The 24,470-nt window shown below is 43.1% G+C and overlaps 1 protein-coding gene across 1 annotated transcript in view; it reads left to right on the top strand.

The window, feature by feature from the left end:
• The first annotated feature begins 547 nt into the window (after positions 1-547).
• Positions 548-24,470, top strand: part of LOC106639152 (interleukin-1 receptor accessory protein-like 1-B) — a 66,034-nt gene continuing 42,111 nt past the window's right edge. The window contains exon 1 of the mRNA XM_014352613.3: positions 548-1,534. Coding sequence (XP_014208099.2) covers positions 1,302-1,534 — 233 coding nt within the window. The 5' untranslated portion in view covers positions 548-1,301. The remainder of the gene's footprint in view (positions 1,535-24,470) is intronic.

Below are 24,470 nucleotides of genomic sequence, written 5' to 3'. Positions count from 1 at the left end.
AATAGTAAATTGCTTCATTGCGTATTGTAAAAAAAATGTTGTATTATTGTATCGACAACTGAGTGTTTTCGGGAATCAATAATCAAATTCAAAGTGCCTCCGATGATAAAATGTAACCAAAGTAACATAATTCTGATCCGCGCATCTGGACCTCATCGTTTACCCCCCACGAGGGATATATTTATATAGATATAGAAATACATAACACTTACATTCCCCATTCCCTCAGTTGAACATTGAAATTTCGCGGAAACATGTACCTGTGGCGTGGGGCGCGGGAAACATATGTTATAATAAAAGATAAAACCTAAACATCGATAGGTACGGAGGAGAAAGCGGGGAGGTAAGACTACAGTCTTTCATAAGAGGGAAGGGGACAGAGAGCAAAGCTAACGCTCGCAGCGCCACACGTGCGTGCGTAAATAGAGAGACACGGGACTTTACCGAAGCAGCGGTGCGCAGCATAGCAGACGCTCTTGGGTAACTCCGTTCCGAAGCTGAAGCTGAAGTTCGCGTGAATCAACGGCAGTGTGTCGTTGGCCGCCGAATGAGCAGGTCTTGTGTATTTCATTGACGTTTGCTTCCATCTACGCTGTACCAAAGTCCTCGTTGTCTTTGTTGTTATTGTTTTTAAAAGGTAAATCGGAGCTCCCGTCATTCTTAAGTGCGAATGTCAATGTAAACAGTTAATGCATCAGTGAATCGTCAGTTTTAATACAGAGATATCGTCGTCGTGTGTACAAGTGGTTCGAGTGTTTGGTTGATCGTCTACTTTTTTTTTTATTTGTTTGCGGAAAAAAGCAGAACGAAATCAGTGCGAGAGGGAAAACAACCGCAAACCGCTTCGAGTGCGAGTGACGGTGTGACGGTTTGTGGTAACCGAAAGGAAAAAAAAGAAAAAGAGAAGATCGCCGCGTTCTATCGTGTACATCTCGGTGTAAGTGTATAATTCTGCGAAAGAAGGCCCGTGCGGCTCTCGTCCATCTCGAGCGACGATCTCTGATTTTCCTTCTGCTGCGCGGCCGGAGCGGAAAAAAAGGACAGTGCCCCTCTCTTGATCCCTGTTTTCTGCCTTGTATATAAGCCACATCGGAGCAAGGGCAAGAAAAACCGTAAGCCGAGAGAGAGAGAGAGGAAAAGCCGACTATACCCCTCAAAGATGTGACACGAGATAACCGCGTAGATCGTATACTGTGAAACTCGCAACACCCGCGTTACGCGATCTCCATACCTATTGTCACGCCGCGGTTACAGAGGGGGGAGAAGAGTGTTTTCAGCTCCGAAAAAGTAAAGTAAACAAAATGAAAACGAAAGCGCGACTTGTTTTGTTGTTGGGGATTGTCGTGGTCGCGGCAGCGAGTAGCGCCGACCGGACGGACGAAAACGAGCTGAAGGAGTACTGCTCGACGCACAGCTACCAGGATCTACCGGGTGGATTGAGGTTCACCAAGGAGGTCGTGAGCAACGAGTACGCGAGTGTCAAGCTGTTCAAGGCGATACATTGCTGCCTTCGCGGTTACCGAAGCATCGAATGGTGAGTTTTGCTGTTTTGTTTTTCCCGAGTTTCGGAGCACGTGTGGGGGAGTTTTTCAATTGGCGGCGCTCCGTACCCGGAAAGCACGTGGCTCCGTACCGTACTATGTATATGTTGAACCAATCGTCGATTTAAACTGGCCCCCCCCCTTTTTTTCGCGCGGCTTTTGGATGGTTGTATTTTTTTATACCTAATCGGGCATTCTTTAATGAAAGGTTATAAAGTTTTTCATTTGCTTGTTGAATTATGTTCATTTACGCGCGTGTGATTATGTAAAGTAAATAGTAAACGGTATTTTAAATTACGAACGTGAAAATATTCGTTTCACCGGGTACACTCTTATAGCATTTATTTTTAAAAGCACCGTTTCCCGGAACGTTCTGAATGTTAATTATAAATTTTTTTTTTTTAACAATTTATTATAGTACGATTTATGTATTTGCCGTTACGTGGAATACAGATATGTAATTATAATTTTTTTCTTTTCTCATGTAAACTGTTTTATTCATACGGCAACGTTGGCGTTGTTAAAAAATTACATCACGTCGATTCGCGTATACGAAGGAAAAAATACGATAACGGTAACAGATACACTCCGCACGTGCCCGCACGTGTGTACAAAATTCGGATTAGGTATCGCTGTGTACAGCGTGTCAATATTTATTTTTCCTTAATAAATTATACGACTCGTAACACATTTTTACGACTCCTCGAAATCCGTGGTACCAAAAGTTGTTATGCAATCGTACGTTTTTACGGTGCATTATAAAAAATTTCGACCTACTTTCGACTCGAGCGAATCATAAAAATTTAATGATCTCTATTTGCTCGAGTACAATCGCCTGTGACACGGGTCGTCCCTGATGTTTGCAAACACACGCCCATATCACATGTATTTTGACACAGTGCACGCGCGCGTGTATTACGTGATTGTGCTCGAGTTCGCGGAAATTTCGCAGGTAGTGCAAGTCGGCGGCCACCTCCGCTGGATTTCATAATATTTTCCTCGATTCGTTCCCCGGTATCCAAGCTGTGTGCATGTATAAATGAATAAGAGTACGAGTACATGTGTATATTATGCATGAAATGTAGTTGTGTCTGGTGGGAGTATCCTTTTGTCGTGAGAATGCAACAGTGGGTATATGTACATGAGCGTAAGGATTACGAGAAATTGCATGCATTGTTGCATTTAAGCCGGGATTTTACAACTCGACTGCAGATATACCGCCGCTGTTGAGGTATTATAATGGTGAGACGTAACAGAAGTTGGAAATTTTTTTTTTTTTTTTTTCCTAAAAATGATTTCCATTGTGAATGAAATATGTTTTTCCGTCTTGCGATCTCCATTAGATGTAAGAATTTTCCATTTTCCATGGCGATTTTCATTCGTCAGTCAGAAAATTGCTAGGAGACATAAATGCTCGCATAAATGTGTATTGAAAATGATAGAAAATCCGTATCTTATGTATCGAGTTGAGCGTAAAGTCTCGAGTGTCTGAAAAATCGATGAATCCCATTAAATTATAACAGCGATTTTTCCCGGAAAAAATTTTTTCCACTTGCTCGCAAGCATACCACGTTATTTGTCTCGTCAGTGTCACATTAGATCGTGAAAATGCTTTTTATCGCACGTCGAGGTGAAGACAATAAATAAATGTGTACAGGGTACTACTTACTATCATTTAGAGTCTGTAGACACTGTACGCAAATGTGCTCTGCGGCATATGTACGTATACATAAATAATAGATTAATTCAGGTTTTTGCAATTCATTCGAATGATAAAAAAATTCCGAGAGATGGAACTATTGTTCAAACTACACAATTGTTATTGGTTTGATTCTTCGAAATCTACCTTGATACACTTGAAAAACGTGTATAAAAAAAAGGAAGAAAAAAAGACACACATAACATTAATAAACAAGATACTATTGATTGACCTGTAACGTTTCAATCACCGCCTCACAGAATAGGATCGCGATCAAGGATATTTTTTCAAGTCCCTATGATAAAAATCTACGCGCTCTGTGTTATTTATGATTTACCACGAAAAGCTAACTTGCTACAAACGAGTGTGTATAGGTCGTCCTCGTTTCAACGTACGCGTCATAAAATTGTTTTCAAAGAAAAAACGTCACGTCCTATGATGATGTAGCAATTTTCTTATTTTTTTTTCGTGATCTAAAAATACAAGAAATTACAATTATTTAAAAAAATACCTCAATCCAAAACTACACGTATACGTACGTTGCAATGTATGTTTGGGGAAAAAATTAATGTTATTGCAAAAAATGTCTCTATGTATACTATACACCGAGAAAAGAAGATAAAGAGGCGAAGTATCTTGGCGATTGAGTCAGCGTCAAAACACGCCCACACACGTACAATAGCGAAACGCTTAAAATATCGTCATCCTCTTACGAGACTATCGAATTGCCGTTCCGTGAAAGCGGCGTCTCTCTCGTTTTTCGCAAAATTATCGTCCGCCAAATCCGACTCCCATCTCCCTCTAATCTTTCGGTTCCACTGATTTGATTGGAAACTCGACACCCCTCGCTTTTTCTTCCGACGCACATTTTTTTCTTTTTTCTTTAAATCTGTTTCGTTCGCGGACAATAGGCAGGTTGACGTCTTGCTTGGTTGTCATTGCACGTGTATTTATACAATGAATAATGTCACAAGCGTATGCGAGAAGATCATGTAACAGTTACCCGTAAAACTGCTTTCGTTGGCATCTTTTTTTTTTGTATTATCTGTGTCTGTGGGTTACCAAAGAAATTACTTAACCATAAATTGTGTCCGAATCATTGATTACAGGAGCAATTTTGTCTTATTTTCCAACATCATATTTTTAATTACTCGATTCACGCGGGTGACGTAAATTTTTTAAAACCACTTTGTCACGAAATTTAGCGTCCAGTAAATTTAACGAGTATATTTCAACAACACGTTTCACGTGAGCGCTCTTTCGTGTGCCATATTACACAAGCATTTGAAAGTTCGCGTGGGCGATTCATTTTTGATTCGGTTAATCCAACGGACACACATTGTTGCCGTCCTGCGCAAATTGAATCTCGTTCCGCGAAATATTTTCCCCCTTCCTCGGAAATCAGGAAAATTTTAAAACGTCGCCGTTATAAACGAAATTTATGAAGTATTCGCACGCCGTGACGGATCATGTAAATTGGTCGTTATGAAAGACATGATAATTTTTTGCCGTTAATTACGATTTACAGACTCGTTCGCCCGCGACAGAACATAAATAACAAATTTCGCAATTTCTGTGCAATAGAGATTCCAATAAACCGAACGATTAATCATACCCATATATATACGAGTAATATGCAGTGAAAATCGATTCGAATGCTAATCAATGCTCGTAATTTTCATCAATTTAATTTTCCGGTTTCCCGCGAACTCGTGAACGAGCTCGTGAATATGCAGGTCGACACAAAAATCCACTTACATAAGTATATCGATGCAGCTTTTCTGAATTTCCAAGAATCAATTTTGTTCGAAGCTCACGTAAGTTGTACCTATAACACAAGTGATGTGATTTAAAAATTAAAAAAAAAAAAATACGTGTATAATACACACCACATATTATACATGAAACAAAAGCAGCAGTGCCAAGATTATACGTCATCGTGAAAGAGATCGAAGACCTCTCGGCTCGCTCCAACGTGCATATAATAATAATGACAAGCTGCGTGCAGTGACTCACAGTCTTTTAGGCTCGCTCAGTGTGTAAAATGTATTATGCACACTTGTACATGCATAGATGCATGAGATACGATTTGCGGAAAGCTATTTTTAAAGGAAAACTTCGTGATAGGTATTTGATAGCTTTGTGTCAGATTTTCAACTGTTTTGTGGATCAAACAACCATTTTTCCTTGTTTTTTTTTCCGTGAATTTTAGTTGAACCTGTTGCACGTCGAGTGATGTTTTTTTTTTTTTTTAGTGGTGTTTCAGGTTTTTTATTTATCGGGAACATTGATTAATAGTTGGATGAGTTTGGCGTTTAACTCGTGTCATGTACTGTTGTACGTATTTTCATTCTGAATAATTGTTACGCTCGTTGAATGTCGAGTGCGTCCACTTGGTCTCATTTTTCATTATCACTTTTTTTTTTTTTTGTTTTTTTTTATTAATAGGAATTTTAAGTTTTTTATTTATTGAGAACTATCGAACTAGATTGGCACAGTAACACATATTCGTCAAAGTTCATACACGTGCTTCCAGCCAACAATCGTCTCCGGAAAAAAAAAATCGTATTTACCGAAAACAAAGTTACCCGTCATTGTTCTCCCGAAAATGGCCAAAGAAAATTATTTCCCAAAAACAAAACAAAAGAAAAAATGTTCTATACCCGATCTTTGGTGCTTCCATGATAATACTTCCGAGGAGAGAAATCCAAGCCCGCGTCCATTCATAAAGAGACACACATCGGATCACGCGATTCCGATCCACGCACGTGAAAGATCGGATGCGCGTCTCGAGTTTCGCGGCTTTGATTGTATGAACCATTGCGCGTCCGGAAACGCGATACACGAGTACACACACACACACACACACACACAGCCTTCGACCGATCTTGCGCTATCGATCGGCAGGAAAAATCTCTCGAGGGTGAGTCTCGGGTTACAACGCGCCATCCGGCCCTCCTCCACGCGTGTCCCACTTTTTTTTCTCTCTCTTTGTTCTCTTCTTTTTCGGAGACCCCCTCATTCGGATAAGCTTCGTCTTATATACTGCACAGGCAGCGGTGCGTGTACATATATACATGTATACACTCAGGCAGCGTGAAAATTGGAAACTGCGCCGTAAATCTCCCCTTTCCTTCCGTCTGCCCTCCCGTCAAGTTTCGCCGGCTGCCAGTAGTAAAAGAGCCTCGTCCCATTGTTCTCACGAGTCGTGAATCCTATGGCTCTTCCATTTCCTCTCACTTTTTCTCCGGGGACTAGTTTTTTCTCCTCCTCCTCCTCCTCCTCTTCTTCTTCGACTCGGAGAGAAAAAATTGCTCCGTCAGCCTTCCGTGTATATTCTGCTCGCGTTTCAACGTGTTTTCGCGACCGATTTCTCTTCGGCTAATTACAGGTGACAAAGACACCCGAAGAGCTTGTCGGGTCCCTCCGGTGCGCTGCTCCGAACTTTTCAATGGAATACACGACAATTAGTCACTTCCATGTTTTCTTTGCTAATACGTTTATCGCAAAGACTAAATTTTAAACTCCCCCACGGATGACTCCCTTGGATGAAAGTACGTGGAAAAATTCCACCTTTTATCCCCCCGAAGACAAACGCGAAGCAGTTACGTTACGCGTGTGCAAGAGAAGATCCCCATCCACGCTGCGAAGTGCAGGCATTGCGTCACGCGTGCACCCGACGTAATCCATAATCACGAGTAGAAAGTTTCTCGGGGACCACATCGGCAGAGGAAACTCCATTGTAGTACACCTTACACGAGTCACTGGTTTACCCACTCTTTGGAGAGTTAACTCCAAGTAATATGAAAAAAAAAGTTTTCGCTTTTCCAGCTCCAAGATATATGATAATTTTCCTCTCCTACGCGTAGGTGCGGATGAGGAAACAGAAACGTTGCAATAATATTTCGGGAAAACAAAAAACAACTTTTATCTCTTTCGCTCGAATCTCGACTTTATGTCGTAAAACACATTCTACTGTACACCCAATACCGAATACACTTTATACATATATTCCCCAACGCAGTTCGCCGACAATCATTTCTCGGTCAACCAGTATACCCACGCCGCAGTTGTAAAAAAGAAAAAAAAAAAAGACAAAAAACACATAATACACACCCAAACGCCAAAGGAGGGGGGGGGGAAAGGAAAGCGCGCACCAAACTCGTCTCGTATAAATACAGATTATAGTACAGCGGAAATGGCACGCCAACAGCGCTTTATGTATATATATAGAGTATGGTCCTGGCTCCTTTTCATTGTCCCGGCGCCCGTAAACTCGAGCGTATCAATCCGAAGCTCTCGTATACGCGTATCCATGCGTCAGATTTTACGGGGCTATCTCTGCGTGGATTGTGTGCCATTTGACGAGAGTGACGTACGCGAAATCAGTTTTCCGCAAATACGATGAAAGGGACGAATCGTTCACCTGCGCTACAAGTATATATACGTTGAAATGGCGATGATTCGTAAAAATCGTGCATCTCCTTTCATTGTTTGTGTTTGACACGAGGGAGAGGGGGGAACGATGCAAAGTGTTTTTCACCGACTAATTGAGCGGTGCCATGTAGGGAGAGCGAACGGGTTTTTCCCGATTTGTTTAGCCTTAACCCCCGAAGGCGTGCGGGAGGGGGCATCATTAAAATTGATGACCCGCTCGTAAAAGCTGGGAAAGGGCCTGCGAAACATAATAAATGGCTTTTCGGCCAAAAATAATCCTGTACCCCGAGACTTGCGGGGGTTGGGAAAATCTGGAAAGGTGTATGCGAACCCTTTGAAATCATCGAGGAAGGGAGCAATAACTCAACGTCTCGGGAGGATGTAGGTGAGCGGTGGCGGTGCGTAGGAGGAGGCAGAGGAGATTTCGAAGTTTTTGCATAAATATTTGTTCACGGAACAATGGGGGTCGGATAATCCCGTTATAGCCTCGTCTGCCTCCACGGATAGTATATCCAGGGTGGAAGGGACTCGTTGCATGAATCTCATGGTTTTGCAGTTCGTGAAAAATGTAAACTTTTCCATTTGGGGAAATCGATTGGACCGAGTGCACGATTATCAAGAAACATCCCCGTGACAAAGGAAAATTGCTTTTGGGCACGAAATGGTAAAAAATGTCCTCAAACGCAATGCTTCTCCTCCGAGGCTCGTCGTCGAGAGGGAAGGGCTCCTCCGAGTATTAAAAATGTTATGTCAAAGCCCACAGCCTCTCTCTTCGGGCGCACAAAGCCCAGCCCATAAATCTCTCCCGTTAAAATTATCAATATAAGTACTTGTGTCCACTGTCGCGAAGAAATACACGTCGCTCGGCTGAAGCTTGTCTGCGAAATTCCAGCGCCAACTTCGGCGAAACGGCAACTAAAAAAAGCTAGTCATTTTTACACCACGAAACTACGGTAATGTTCCGAATTTTTGTAGTGGAAAAACAGTAATTTTCGGTAATTTTTATACAGTGTAAAACCTGCAATAAACCGAGCAATAAACACTGTCCCAAAATTAGGGCAAAAAATTTTATTTAACTACAAATTAAAATAAATATACATTACATAAATAGTTGTTACATCAGCTAAAGCATAAAAATTTTGCGTGTACTTCAATTAATTTATAACTTAACCATGGAGTAATTTCGCGGTAACCGTTACTGTAGAGGGACTGAAAAAGTCTCGAATAGGTGGAAAATGTCATCGTATGCATTACAACCGGCTGCAATGCATTAAAATTACCTGTAATAGTACCACGCCCGTAAACAAAAGGATTGGGCCCTCGTGCATGTACAACTGTGCAGGTTGAATCCTGATGGTCGTTATACCCTTCCTTTGGTTTACCAACGGCGGCGCTGTAGAGTGAGATGTTCATTGCCTTCTTTTTCCGGGCGTGTTTTTTTCCTTTTGATTTCGGATACAGCCGCCTCGACCGAACGATCGCGTAGGCAAACTTAAAAGCATATTTTTACGATCGGCAGGTGAGTTATTACTGCGTTAGGTCTACGGGAAAATGACTCGTTCCTGTGAATTTCCAGCCACAGGGTGTTTTCATTATTCCTTCAGCTTTTCCGTGTATACATTCGGTGTCGCTCTGTGAGCTACCGATTTTCTATCCATGCGAATACACCGTCTATCTTTGCCTCGAAAATTAATGATGCGTGTGCATTTTCTGTTTTCACATGAATTATTTTCCAAGCAAAGTATCTAAGATGCCTGAAACAATAGCGTTTTTTTCTCGGCAACCCCAAAACCGATTTTAGTCCGAGGGAGGGAGGGACACCTACACACCCATGCTTTCAAATAATAATTGTCCAAGTACCTACTGGGAAGTATATATAAAAATTACAAATAGGGACTATGACACTCGAGCAACCCGTGATCGACGATCGAAAAACTCTAGGCGTGTAGAAAAAAGAACGAGGAGGATGCGATAAAGAAAAAAAAGGGGGGAAGCAGAGGGGACGTACTATAATGACTGCAGGTGAAATTACCGATCCGCGAAGGTTGAGCAGCTGCAATATACTTACCTTAAGCAGGTTTCTTTTTTTTTTCTTTTTTTTTTTGTTTTGCGCGCCGTTCGATTTCGACGAAGAAGGCGGTGACGAGCCATCGCGACTATTAGCCGCTCGCCTGCGGTCTGCGAAGGACAAAAGATCCGAGGGTCAGGGTGAAAAAAAAAGAGGGAAAGAGTGGCGAGTAATTGCGGTGATAATGACGGTAATGATGCCACGACGCGTTTCTGTGTTCTTATGAGAGGGTATATATATATTGGGTGACCATGAGGATATATATGTGTTGTTTTTTCTTCTTCTTCTTCATCTTGTTTTGTTACTGTTTTGGGTGTAAGTACGCGAGTGTATCCATAAACGATTCCATGGAGGAGCGATTGTTTGTGCTTTTTAAGGCACGAATTTGCTACGTGCGTGCAAAATGCGATGTATGTGTCGTTTGGTACAGTTCACCTCCTTAGCCTTGTTTGTACGTGAAAAATGGCACATTATGTTAAAAACACTGAAAAACAACAACTCGATTCATTTCCCTCTCACCGCGTGGATTATTGAAACGCAACAACGAAACAATTAGAGATAAAGAACTCATCCCCGAACTCACTGATATATTTTAAACCATCGGAGTAAAAAAGCGGACCCCAAACTGGAGGAAGTCAATGGAGGAGAAACAAAGGGATAGCGTCGAAGAAATGAGCCATCATTGATGGAGGAGGAAGGGTTTTATAAAATGGACATCGAGAAAAGGTCCCACGGGTCCTTGGATACATTTACATGGATGGAAAGGAAAAGAAAAATGGGAAAAAAGGAGCACACAGTGTATACATATATATTCCGTCGATCTTCCTATGTGTATAAACTCTAGCGTATATCGTATTGCACAAATAGGCACCTATATACGTGTGGAATGTACCGTGTACGTACAACTTACATGTATATATGTACATGTATGATGCAGAGACGCGCGTGCGGTTGAAGTTTTAACGGAAGCCACCGCCTGGGGCATTATAATTGCTTCGCGGAAAGTCATTTCACTCCTCTATATGTGTGTACATACGCCGATGTACCGGTATACATACTGTGCGCACCATAATACAATGTACGACAAGCCAGAGAAGGTGGTGCTCGTGGATGTGCCGTGACGCCTCGTTTCCCACTTATATATACATATACATTGTTATACGCCGCAACAACTATCCTCTCTGTACTTATAACAATACCAGCGCACACACTTTTGATGCACTTTCAAAGTAAGTTTATAGGTGTATAAGGTATACGAACGCCAAAGCCATACCTAATATGACAGTGAAGCACAGTCATTGTCTCTCGTGCGCCTGTGAAGTTTCTTGCTTGTACCCATATATATGCATGAGGTTGTTTTTTCGCTATGCCGATTTGGTTTTTCGTGTATTTCCCTGGGTGACATGGAAATGAAGCTGCGAGTGGACATATTTGTCAATGTGAAATAATAAAAAAAATCCAGGGTCACCAGGATTTTTTTTTTTTTTTTTTTTTTTTCAACCCCTAGGTATAGCATAGAGAACAAACCACGTGGAGAACGGCAATGAGTGTGCCCTCTCGAGTTTCCATCGCGTGAAACGCATCTCTTTCCATATCTCTCGCTTTATTCCACGGGGGAGGGAAAGCCGGATGAATTTCCGGGAAAACGACGAGGCGCGCGCGTGACACCGTGTCGTCACCACCTCGGTGAATGTTTTTCCTGGGAATATTTATTGCAACGTTTCGCGCATGAAACAGATAAATAAAAGGAGATAACTTACGGTAGCGTGTAGGAGGGGGGGAAAAAAATACGGCGGCGCGTATGGCGTGTTACGTGCGGGTATATGATGTGAGAGAGGAATAAAAAACTGTGTGATTGAAAAAAAGGCGCGTGTGTGGTGCTTCGTGCAACTGTTTGTTGGGAAAAAAAGGAAAAAAAAAAAATAATAACAATGAAGGGGGCTATCGATAGCTAGAGCCAAAGGCGTGTTCGCGAATGGAGAAAAAAATGTTGCAGCTCGAAAACCAAGAATATGTATATTTCCCCTGCGATTTTTCATTTCATTTTACACACCTATAGTACTGACTTTCAAGAAAATGAACTGGAGAAATTTTGAGGAAAGTTTTTTTTTTCCATTAATTTATACAAAATCATTACCGATGTCGATTATTATTATTTTTTAAAAATTACATCATTTGTGCAACACCAGTAAAAAAAGTATGTGTGCTCCAACACCGGGGCATCAATTGTTTTCTTTAATGTCATAGTATTTATGATCAATTGTTATTTTTATCCATTTAAATAAGTATCACTGTTAATTTGCACGGGATGAGATCTTTTGTATCGTAATAGTGAGCGAGTCAAGAAGATTCCCCGTTGCCAAGCTAACCGCACGAATAATTAATCTTTTCAATTTTACGAGCTTTTTCGTTTTACGTCCATTTTCGTACTGTACATTATTCATACGGTATCTAAAATGGCTGCAGATTTATAATACGTATATCTGACAGACGTTGATCGTCACGTTTTTGGTCCACCGATAAACGAAACAGTATATATTTATGGAGGGCACTGTTACCCTTAATTTTAAATTAAGGAGTTTACTATTTACAATAGTACTAACAAAAAAAAAATAAAAAAAAAACATACTTTTAAAATGTTTTAGAAAAATATATATCCACGACATGAAATTGCAAACAAGTTTTTAAATGACCCAATAATTATTAGAGTTAATAAAAAAGACACCTTTTTTTGTCTATAGATCATATGCAGAGAGATTTCATGAGACAATTTCCCTTCTTTCCCTCATCTATTCATACTACATACTCACACCTTTCCCTCGTCTATTATCAATCCATGGGTCGCATCTTATGCATTTTGTGGAAAAACCATGAAACTTTTATTTATTCCATGTAGTCCATGTAGTCCACGTGTCTTCATTACCAAGTGAAACGCCGATAATGAATTAAACACGATTTTCACAAATGACGTACATTATTTGCGGTCTCAGGAGCAGCAAACGCTAAAAGGGACAAGGAGGCATCAGTTATACGTACGTATATATATATATATACACACACAACTATACATCCACGTGCACGCGGTCAGGTCGTGCGCAAGTGTGCATAGCTAGCCCCAAGCGCGCACATGCACGCACGACCCCAAGGGATATTTGAAATGGTAATGAGTCGGTCGGTCGGTCGAACGCAGCTATGGAGATTAAACGAAGCTAATGAATTAACGAGAAAACGAGCTGGCGTATACTCTCTCTCTCTCTCTCTCTCTCTCTCTCGTGGGTGTGCTTTTATTGAGAAATAAAATTATGTTTATTTCCCCCTTGTTTTTTTCTCCCGAGCGTTATACACTCTTTATTCGGTTTATCTTTATTATCTTTATCGTTATGGCAAGTTATTGGCTTTTTAGGGGGATAAAGTCGTGTTTTCACATATAAAGATAACTCTTGTTTTTTTCGCGCGCACATGCACGCGGTTTTTCTAAATTTAGAGTAATAAACAAATGCGCCAGCGTTTTGTAAGATAATTTTTAAAGCGCGTTCATCAATAACCAATATCGAAGGGACGTTGGAACATGTAGCGTGTTAATTAAATATTTCTCTTTCAGCTATGGTAGTTAAAGTTCAAATCGCATAGAGGGTCAAAGTGGGCTTGTGTACATGAAAAATAAATTTTTTCGTCATTGTAAAAGCTGGATTTCTTTTCGTACCAAAGAATAATCCTTCAAACAAAAAAAGCGACTTTCATCGTAAATTACATTCTCATTTACAAACGTGTAAGTATAGCAAAGCTGAGGACACCACGATTGAAAATCCGCGTTTATTATTCATTTAAACTCGACAAACCGACTTGAATGCAGTATAAATATTTTCTTCCCCTCAAAGGCAGGGTGTATAATCAGAGAACGAGACAACCGAAACAATGTAATCAAAGGCGATCTAGAGTCGGAATATCAAAGGGTGATCTCCAGTCTCCAGTATCCGGTGACTGTGTAGTGCTCTCTATTGTATGTATATTCCGGTCGATCGTTTAACTGTATACTATACGAGTGGCAAACGCAATAATCACTTGTATGGTTAACCCATAATAACCCAATGAAACGCTCACGCGCTCGTGCATTTGTATAATATATGCCAAGTATGAGTCGCACCTATATGCTCATCTCTCTGATTGTGCTAAATACTGGTTATTCCCGTTAGAATCGCGTGTACTTATATACATTATAATTTTCTCCTTCATTTCCCGCATTAGTTTGTATAAACTTCATCATCGCCGGCATGCACAGTCGAAACTTGGATCCAAAATTAACCATCTGTCGGATATACTCTAGTATGTACACGTGTAAGTGTATACCCAACGCCGGGCTATCTCTCGCTCGTGGGTATACACACACAAAATTGGCATTATTACCCCTCTACCCCAAAGCCACGATCAAAGTACCAAGTATGTATAAGCACACCCTTCGAGTACCCACTATATATTATATACACATTATGAACTCCTCCAAAACGATTCCCGCAGTTAAAGCCGTAAACTTTGCTCCTTCCTCCTCCTCTTCTCTATCTCTGTATACATTGTGGCCATTTCTTCGGTCACTCGGTCGTCCAATTACTGCAGAAGCTTTTGGCTTTGATCCGTACCTCGTCTCCTTTCCAAACACAGAAGGTAGTGTATATATACATACGAATGGCAGGATAAAACAGAAGGTTTTCCCTGTACATATACGTATACCTACCAGATCCCTTTGAATGGAAGGTAACTCGGGGCAACCTGTTGCCGTTTTAACTCCCAGCCCAGGCGAGTCGGGGAAAAAAGGGAAACGCTCAAAAAATAGTCACAATGGGTATATACAAGTTGAACCTAAGGGGTGGGAGAGAAAATCCGATAGAGCCGTCACCCAGCAAGAATGGAGGAAAAAAAAAAAAACGCGACTCCTTTGCGCACTGTAACCCCGTGGCCATTAGTCAGTGGCAGGGGACCTTTTTTTCCCCTCCCCCGTTGCTTTCGCACAGCGGATGGGAGGCGGTCCAGCTCCTTTCTTCTTCTCCGGGGCTGCGTGCAGGAAAATTGAGACGAAAAGCGAGCCGGAGGAAACGAGAATCGCGATGTATAGGCTATGGATACTTAGTGGCTGCACTTTGCCAGTAATATCTCTCGCAGCAAATTATTCGGAAGCCCCGAAAATATGAACTATACTCCTCTTCTCCTTTTTTAATTACACGAGGGTGTACACCGCAAAAGTGGTGGCACTTCATATACACACGTTACCCACTCACGGGTACATATTATATTTTTCACAATCATCGATCTATAACGCACAGTTACATATAGTTTTCGATCGGTGTACCCATATAAGGTCAAAGTACACATAGAGGGAAGCATGACTCGCGCCTTTGGCATCCCGCACTCGTGTATTTTTTATTTTTTTTATTTTTTTTTTGTTTCCAATCATAGTTTCTCCGAACAGCGAGCCGTGTGTTATTCGCTACACTTTATCCCTTTGCGTCCCAATTAAACCCCGAATCCTCCGCGCACCAACGAAAAAAACGAAAAAAAGTAATCCTCTGAAAAAGCCGTGCCCTCTCCTATCCGTCCCTCGGACCATACTATGCCCTTCGATTTCTCCGAATTACGAGCGCGACCGAGATGAGCCATCAGATTTCCGAATCGAAATCCGTAGCCGCGATATCGTTAGAGATGGATCGCCGCGCTCGGACGAAATATATTATACGGAGGACCCGCGGGCAAATGTGTGCGCGCGGCTTAGCTCGTTGACGTATTACAGACAAATGCGTATTGTATACCCCACCCGTCCGTGCGCGCGTGGTTTTACCGAAGAAAAAAAGAGGACACGCGGGCAAAAGGATTGATGGAGACGCATTGCCGAGGTTGAATTTACGTGGGAACGGCGTACTCTCTCGTGTCCCGGTTCTCGAGGGCCACAGTTGGTTTTTTCAATTATAACCGCGTGTACGTCCCGGGTATGATTACGAGCCTATGAGTACCTACTTTGGGTCTTGGCGGCGTTTGGATTGTCCATTCGAAACTTTGACTATAGAGGAAACACTAGTTCCTACGAGAGAACACTGCGTATACTCCTCACTCGCGGGAGAGCAAATATTGTCTTTTGTGTGCGTAGGAAAAAGAGAAGGTACGTCAGGCACGAGTTGTACATTTTTCATTTGGGCGCTCCCTCGGAGACGGTGCGACAAAGGTTGAATCGTTTGCGCCAATACGGACGATTTATTTTTTCAGGCGTCGGGATTTTTGAAAAAAAAAGGGAAACCCGGAGGGTGCGTGCGATATAGGTGAGCAAAGTTCGTTGACTCTCTCTCTCTCTCTCTCTATGGAGAGCCCCAACTTTGCGCCCAACAATGGTTGTTACGCTCTCATTTGTGTCTCGAGGGGTGGGGGGTGGGAAAAAAACAACCCCCCGAGGGTGGGAGTCTCGCAACTTTTGACTGCTACGGCCCACGTATATATATATATAACTGCAGCTTTGCCCGTCGCGGACAAATGTTGCGCGAGATATGCAGTACATGGGCCACAGTGGCGGGGAGTTTGAATGATGAGAAAGAAAGTGTGTGAGTCGGAGCGGGGAAAGAGTTGGTCGGTGGTCGATTTGCGGTGATTAGGGTTTCGGGGGAGAGGAACACCCGTTTTTTTCATTTGTACTGCTCGGCGTTTTGGATTTATTCGACTTGTTTGAGCTCTTTTTTGGCGCTTTGAGGCAAAACTTGCACGGGCAAGACGTCAAAAGTTGTCCCAGTATACCGATTGAGAAACAAAAACGACTCGAGTGAACAAGTTTCTTCTTTTTTTTTTTTCTTTTCCTCTCTCCCCCTCCTCTCGAAATAAAAGCTGCCAGAAGCGGAGAGTACACTGCAGGGGATCAAAACTCCCGCGCTGCCGTACTTTTCCAAGAGGGACTCTCTCAATTTCTTTTTTTTTTCCTCCCCACCTACTTGGCAAAGTTTTTTTTTTTTTGGTTCCTTATACGACACTTCAAGAGCAGCATAAATGAAATGGCGAAAAAAATTAAAAATTCGCTTCTCCAAACATGATAATAATATATGTGCCCAGAGGGAGAAAAGGAGATAATTGAATTTCCTATCTCCCTCTCGAGAGAGAGAGAGAGAGTCACCCGCACGCGGCAATTTTAAAAGTCGCATCAGCTAGTTCAAACGACGCGGCGACGTCACGAGAGTGTACACGCGCCCAAGAGTACTTGCATGGGCACACATTACGCTGCAGGAAGGAAAACTCTCGGCTTCGCAAACATATATACACGCACACCTACGACCATCTCTCTCTATAATATATAATATGTGCTGATGCACGTCTTGTACGTACTTATATATAAGCTGCACCGTACGAGAGAGGAAGGAGGCAAAGGTATTGTAAAAGGGAAGTGACTCCTCGCGCTTCGCATCCTGTCGGGCTTTTTTCGTAGACGGTATATCCGATAACTGCACCGACTGCAAATCGATTTCTCTCTCCCCCTCCTTCCTTTTCGGGACCTCGGACAAGAGGAAAATACACATCATTGTGTCCCGATGGCGCGTCCAATGTCGTTTGCAAGAGGTTTTCCGGGGCTATTTATATAGTGTCGAGTTTTATTTAGATACATACGGTGAGTGGGTGTATATACACACTTGTTTTCTCATTTCATTGTTGACTACTATTAGCACGTGTCTTCATTTGTATTATTGTTTTGCATCGCTCATTTCTTGTTTGACTTTAATTTTGAACAAAAATTTGACAATAAGTTGTAATTACATATATCTTCTTCCTTGTTAACAATAAGACACGTGTTAACCTTTTAGTTGGGCTCTTTTTTACCCAAGATTATACTATTCAATCACGAGAGTGTCAAGTGACACAAAAATATAATTTTTTTTCTTCAAAACTCCGGCTCCCCTGGTCCTCCTACAACCGTACATATATGTACGAGAGTGCGGGTGCACACGTCAACTGCAGGGTCCTACACCAACGACAAAGTTCCTAAATATATTTTACATAAGTACACACACACACACACACCTCTCCGGCAACTTCTCGCTTCCTTTTCCCTGCCGGGACAGAGAGGAGCACCGCACAAACGTATACTTACCTGCACACGCGTCACCACATCCCACGCCATCCTGGAAAATATCGATGCTATCTCCGGGGCAACTCTCGATACCCCGCCCCTTTCCGAGCTTCTACACTCGGGAGAGAAAGATACCGCTCCTTATCGTACTGTCATACGTACACATCATATATGTATACAGAGGACGAGCCCGTGTAGGTATTACGTGCAGGCATGCACCGTAACAATAAAAAGTGATCTCCTCTGCTCTCGATCGTTGCTACGCGTTCCTTTCCCCCCCCCCCTTTGAGATGCTCCGAGTAAAACGTCCCATGGCTATATAGGAGCTGTCCCACACGGTATATATTATACACGATTATACACACACACGCGCATCCCAGAGATACCGTGTGACCTCCTCTCGGTGTTATCGTGAATGTTATCTTTTCTCCCTTCGTGATGTAACATTTTGAAAGGATTTACGTGCAATTGCAATTTGGCTAAATTCACATTGCACTCGAGTTAAGCGCGTTATACTCGCGCAACGATAGCGTTAATTCAAAGCCAATCAAGCGCTTAGAGTCCATCGGAGAGATATACGAGTACGTGTGTACATTCTCATTTGGCCGGCATCGGAGTCAACTGACGCGTACTCTCTCTCTCTCTCATTAATAACCCCCTGCATGCTCCCCGTAATACCTAATCCGCTGCCCTGGCCAAAATATCACATCTCTTTTCTCTAAATTTACACGGGATGAGCCCACCGTGAGCGCTTCACCTGTCCTATAATATATAATGCGTACGCGCTAAAGTGCACACACGCGTCAACGCCAGCTGCTCCACACGGCCCCTCTTCTCTCGTGTGCTAATATTTGTAAATTTAGCTGAGCTCTTGAACGTATATATAATTTCGAGGGTTCACGGGGTGCGTGTGTGCTTTATCCTCCAAACGCGATTTTGGACGGTTCGAAATCATCAATACGAGCTCCCTCGGTGTATTACAGGCGTACCGTGGATTATATTTATATAGAGGGGTGAGATTTTCATGATTCCTTTTCTCGTCGAGTACCTACATCCTGTCCCGCTTTTTTTTTTTTTTTTCTTTTTTCGATCACCGTCGTGTACTTGTACTTCACTCTGACGTGTGAGCTTACGGCTGAAAAAAGCTTCGGACGTAACGTGTGAGCTTTTGCTCCATCTGATCCACTGGGATGTAGGTATACCGATTCCACTGGCGTCAAACGGATCCTTAAGTAAAACAAAAATCGACTGTTGGATCAAACGTATACAAGCAAATAACAATGCGCTTGTACATATACATATATACCCATCGAGGGAAAACTCCGAGCCCACTTCTTGTTCGCGTGTGCCCGGAGCTATTTGAATGTACCCGCAAGTTTCGCAAGGGAGGAAGAACATTTTTACCCACACAATACGTAATGGGACCTGCTACGGCGCGATAATGTATATGATTATGCAGGTGGGGGAGCGCGTACATTATTGTTATTATTATTATACACACGAGCTGAAATTTCTTTTCGCGGTGATGGGATATTTCAGCGCCCATACTCCCTTATATATACCATTGCTGCTTTGCATATGGCACTCGGGGCGCCCAATAGCCGTTTTGGCTTCCCATATGGCTTCGCTCGCTCGCGCCCTTCCTTTTCTTCCGAACCGAGGGGGTAAATGCTCAACTTTGTCTCCCATACACTTGCTCCGATCTGCTCCTCCTTTTGCCTCTACACCCACATACACATGTGCACTTATTTTATATGCTTAAACGAGAAAGTAAAAATATTAAGGGGGTAAAGTCATACTTGCGGTCTCGAGGAGCGGACGTTGACTGTTCTAATATATACCTGTAGTAAAGCATCATCGCGAGGCTAAAATAAAAAAATAAAAAAATAAAAAAAACTTACATATGACCTATTGTTTCACCTACGGAAACTTCAAACAAGTCGACGATGACTCCTCGTCGAGCGAGGAGAGAAAAGACGGATACTATGCGTATAGGTATGCGCACATATCTCTATAGTATAAGGAATTGTGTGAAGGAAGGAAGGAGCGAGGGAACACGCGGGGAGAGAGACGATGACGACGAGAGGTGAAACCAGGTTGGAACAAAGGGGGGTTGGGGGAAGGGCGAAAGAAGTCGTCATAAGCGTCGTAACTCTCCTCCACCTCCTCCTCTTCTGTGAGTGAGTGTGTGCGTGTCGTTGGCGGCGGCGTTTCCTCGAACCGAGGTGAAAGACGCGAAGGAGCCGGAAGAACAAAAAAAAAAAGAAGAGAGAGGCGAGCCTGTGGTGTGTCCTCGCCCAGCATCTTGGCTACATACAGAGAAGAACAAGGAGAATGGACTTCCGCGAGAGGACCCGGCGCTTGGACAATGTGTAATATATATATATATGTATGACATTTTTTTCTGCTGCGCCTCTGGAAAAATTCTCGCAGCCTGCGACTCTCCAGGGGTGAATACGCACCAACTCCCTCCCTCTCTCTTTTTTTTTTTTTTTTTTTCTTTCGTTAATTGTGCGAAAGAAAAAAGCTTTCCCCTTGGGTGAAATGCCATCGCGCCGTGCTCGAGTACACACACACACACAATACATTCGTCCGCAGTTTCGCCGTTCGTTGATCCCATCTCCATTGGTCTGTAAAGAAAAAAAAACCCTCTAGGCGTTCTCTTAATTTCCTCCAACGGGAAGGAAGGCAAAAGCTCGCTGGAAATTAAGAAAAAACACCCTTAAGCAGCGCGCCGGTGGACGGAAAATTAATTGCAACCCCTGCGAGTTTCTCCTCTCCCTCTTCAGCCCATGTTGGGTGTATACTACGGCATTAAAAGCTTTTCTTTTTTTCCTCCTCGCCCTATGTAGAGAAGAAAAAGTTCTTTCTCTCGCGCACACGCCGACGGTACGTGTTAAACGTTTCTCGCCTTCTCGGTATAACGAGAGAGCAAAATGGGCCCCGATGATGCAGGATATAAATTATATATTCCTTGCGCAATCGATCCACAGTTTTCTCGTGCGTATGCGAGTTGCATGCGTGTAATATTTATGTGCTTTTCGATAGCGCCAAGAGTTGCCTGTACATATACTTCACGTGAATGACAGATGGATGCTGTTGCGAAAGTAAAATGGGCCTGCACGGCGAGTCACGTGATACATGTATACGCGCCCTCGCGAGAATTTTTCTCCCTCACATTGGGTCTATATTTTATATATAGTAGCGTGTCTTACCCCATGTTGCTGTTTATGTCGGAAGAAATGCGGTAGCGCCAATATTAAATAGTTGTTTAGTAGATACGGCAAAGGTAAAAACACCTCGTCACTTTTTACAAAAGTTGAGAGGCAAATGTAAAAATAAACCAAGCAACCGACTCCTCTCAAAGGTAGGAGTAGAGCGATAAACCGGTGCTCCTCCTTTACCAGCGAGCCCGTAATTATACAAGCCGAGAGAGCATCAAAGTCGCGCCTTAGCTTTGTTCTCACCACACGCGAGCCATATGGAAAACGAGAGCCGATAATTTACGAGACGACGATGAGCAAGAGATAAAAAAAAAACAAAAAAAAAACAAGCCGTGTCGCGCCAAGGAGTCATGTCCTTGAAAGGGCAAGTGCGCCGCTGATGCCCCCCCCCCCACCCCTCTCATCTCAGCGTTGAGTGAGTTATACTCGAGCCCGAGATATATTTTTTAGTCGTCAGCGTTTCCCGTAAAAGTCAACAAAATGAAAACAAATTACATCGTCGAATACCCCCGGTATAACTATGTGGCCAAGGGGGGGTCAAGTGAACACCGCGAGTCAGGGCCCATGAAAGTTATTTAGTGCGCTTGCAAGCTCGTTCGGGCTTCATAACGGCTGCCGCAAGTGTGTGTTTAACGCCCGCATACGCATACACTACATGTATACACCCACACAGGTACAGGCTCCCGAAATCGAAGGATAATTGTTTAGCGTACCATGGTCGATTAAGTGCCCCGGACACCCTATACAACGCCACCCCCTCATTTTGCTCCTCTACGTCATTACACGTAGGTGTGTGTGTGTGTTATAATGTGGATACAGTGAAGCCCCTCTGTGCTACACGTTCCAAGGGGGCAGTTTTCAATGTGGTTAGGTCGAATGGATGGGTGACTCTTTGACTTCATTGATGCACTGATGTTTGATTTTTTTGTCACACAATGGCCCTTTTTGGTATACACGTTCACACACAGCAATGTACATTGCATCAAAGCCTGAATAACCACACCATCAGCCGGCAAAAACAAAAAAAAGGCCATATACGTCGCTTTGCCGCTTTAATTGGTATTTCGTTCGTTGGCGTGTGTATTCAAGCTCTGAGAAGTGTTTTCTCTCCATCATTTCTCAATGCACACACTTAGCTTGTATAACTTGCACGAGCAACTCTCTGTAGCCCCGTACATATACGTATACGGTGGTGAAAAAGCCAAATGTCACCCCGCACCTACCGGAGAGACCTGGGGGATGGGGTGTCGGCACAGGAATATCAAATCCCCGATAACGAGCTCATTATCGGTCCCCCGTCGACGCCACCATACATATACATATACATATATATATATACGCTGCACTCTAAAAAGCTGTCGCTGTCGCAGCTAATCCCGGCCGCTCTTTCGATCGTCGCGCAATTAAGCGAGATTTGATTGGATTTCCCAGAACTCGTTGAACCTTAAACTTGGGAGTCGGGCAAGTGGTGTAATCTGTCGTTTGATTGAAAAAAAAAAAGAAAGAAAGTATATTTACGTATATATACAAGCACGCTTACGGCTTTTACCTTGAGGAAATCCATCGCAAAGCTGCGCTCGGCAAGAGAGGCGTTTGTAGGTAGTAGCAGATTATAGCTACAAAGTTGGGCTTTGAAATAAGGAAATTGCGCGACGACGTCGCGCGGGGGGATGCAACAATGTACACCTCGATACAGCCATGGTAAGTACTGCATAATCCTCCATGAGTGCGCCGCGCGGACAAAGAGATCAAAGACAATTAACTCTCGAGTCGAGCTTCAACACAGCGAATCCTTACATTAGCGCATCAGCCGATTGCGCGTGAGGTATACTTGCTACTCCTATTTTCGTCATCCAGTGCCATCCCCCCCTCTCCCCCCCTCTTGCAAGGATCACCATCAGTTTTCCAAAGTCCTTCTTTGGCCGCTGTCGATCCATCATCCTCCTCCTCCGTATACATCGGCATTTCATCCAGGTATACCTGCAATGCACGCGCGAGCGTATTACACACTTGATTGCACATTCTTTCGCGAAGTGAGAGCATATAATCTATATATATATATGTGTGTGTGTAGGGATATATACTCACGGGTAGTCGTTTCCAGGAGGGTAATAACACACAAGTGGATGGGGCGAAACGTACCCTTGGGAGGGAGAGAGAGAAATAGCCCGCGCGATGGGGCGCGAGCGGCAATCGAGGGAGAGAGACTCCATGTGATGCGCGTATATGATATGCAGGGCAACTTTGTGCTTTCCGTGTGTGTGTATATACACGTATCGCATTACAGCGCGTATTCAGGCTTTGCTGTGCAATTTCATTGCGAGCATATATTATATATACATACGTATATATATATATGTGAAGGACGTGGATGAGTATACGAAAAACAAGGTGTGTGCATTATGAAGGGAAAATCGTGCGCGGCCTCGGCAAATATATACCTGCGCATGATTAATTCATGCATCATATATCTTTTTATGAAATGTCACGTGCAAGTATCAGTACACGGATGTTTTTTTTTTTTTTTTTTTTTTTTTTTTTTTTTTTTTTGTCTTTTCCGGCGCATTCGGTCGCATCAAAAACGAGAGGTCTCAATTAAACCCGTGCGTATAATATGTAATACACGTGCACCACCGAAACGACACCTCGTCCAAAATACACATGTACAGGGTGCTCGCTCGTTATAGCTCGACGACAGCGTCGCCGAAAAAAAGAAAAAAAAAAAATCTCCCAGACGCCGATCAGCTCGGACAGATAAGCGCGAGAAACAAGTGTTCCGGTTATCAGATTACCGCTTTTTTTCACACGCGCCGCTGCCTATATGGGAGCCAGTTCGCGTTGTTAAACCCAAGCGTGGGCGCCCCCCCGTGTATATTATGGAGGATGATGACGAAATCCGTCCGGTTTTCGACAAACACGGCCACACGTGTATACATCTATACTTGCACATTCCTTCTTCTTCTTCTTCTCTGCAGGTATAGGTATATTGTGTACCCCTTTTTTTTCTCTCTCTCTCTCTCTACATACATATACGTACAACCGCGCCAGCCAGCATACTTTGCTCCTGAAAGGACGTGTATACGATGGTTACTTTGCTCTTCTCGCGTTAGATTTCAAAATTACATACCTGGGGGACGAAGACGACGGAGAGACGAGTTTCAACAGGTACCGTGTACCCCTGTGAGGCCCAAAAAGGCTCCGCTGGAATTTCGGCGCGTCGGGACTCGAAAAAGAAACAACGAGGAGGAGGAGAGGAACAAAAAGGGACCGACTAACCGGACCCCCGTGCGAGCCGTGCGGGCCCCCCTTCCTCTCCTCCCTCTCGTTTCTTTTTATTGCACGTATATACACTCACACACACAAACACCAGGAGACTCATTTCGTTATTTCGTATATTTATATAGGAGAGACCAGA

Source organism: Copidosoma floridanum, unplaced genomic scaffold (genome assembly GCF_036245765.1).
Source record: "Copidosoma floridanum isolate Cflo_tuat_1 unplaced genomic scaffold, Cflo_Japanese_pri ptg000021l, whole genome shotgun sequence".
Lineage (NCBI taxonomy): Eukaryota > Metazoa > Arthropoda > Insecta > Hymenoptera > Encyrtidae > Copidosoma > Copidosoma floridanum.
The sequence above is the reverse complement of the archived record's forward strand: the minus strand, read 5'-3'. Positions and strand labels throughout refer to the sequence as shown.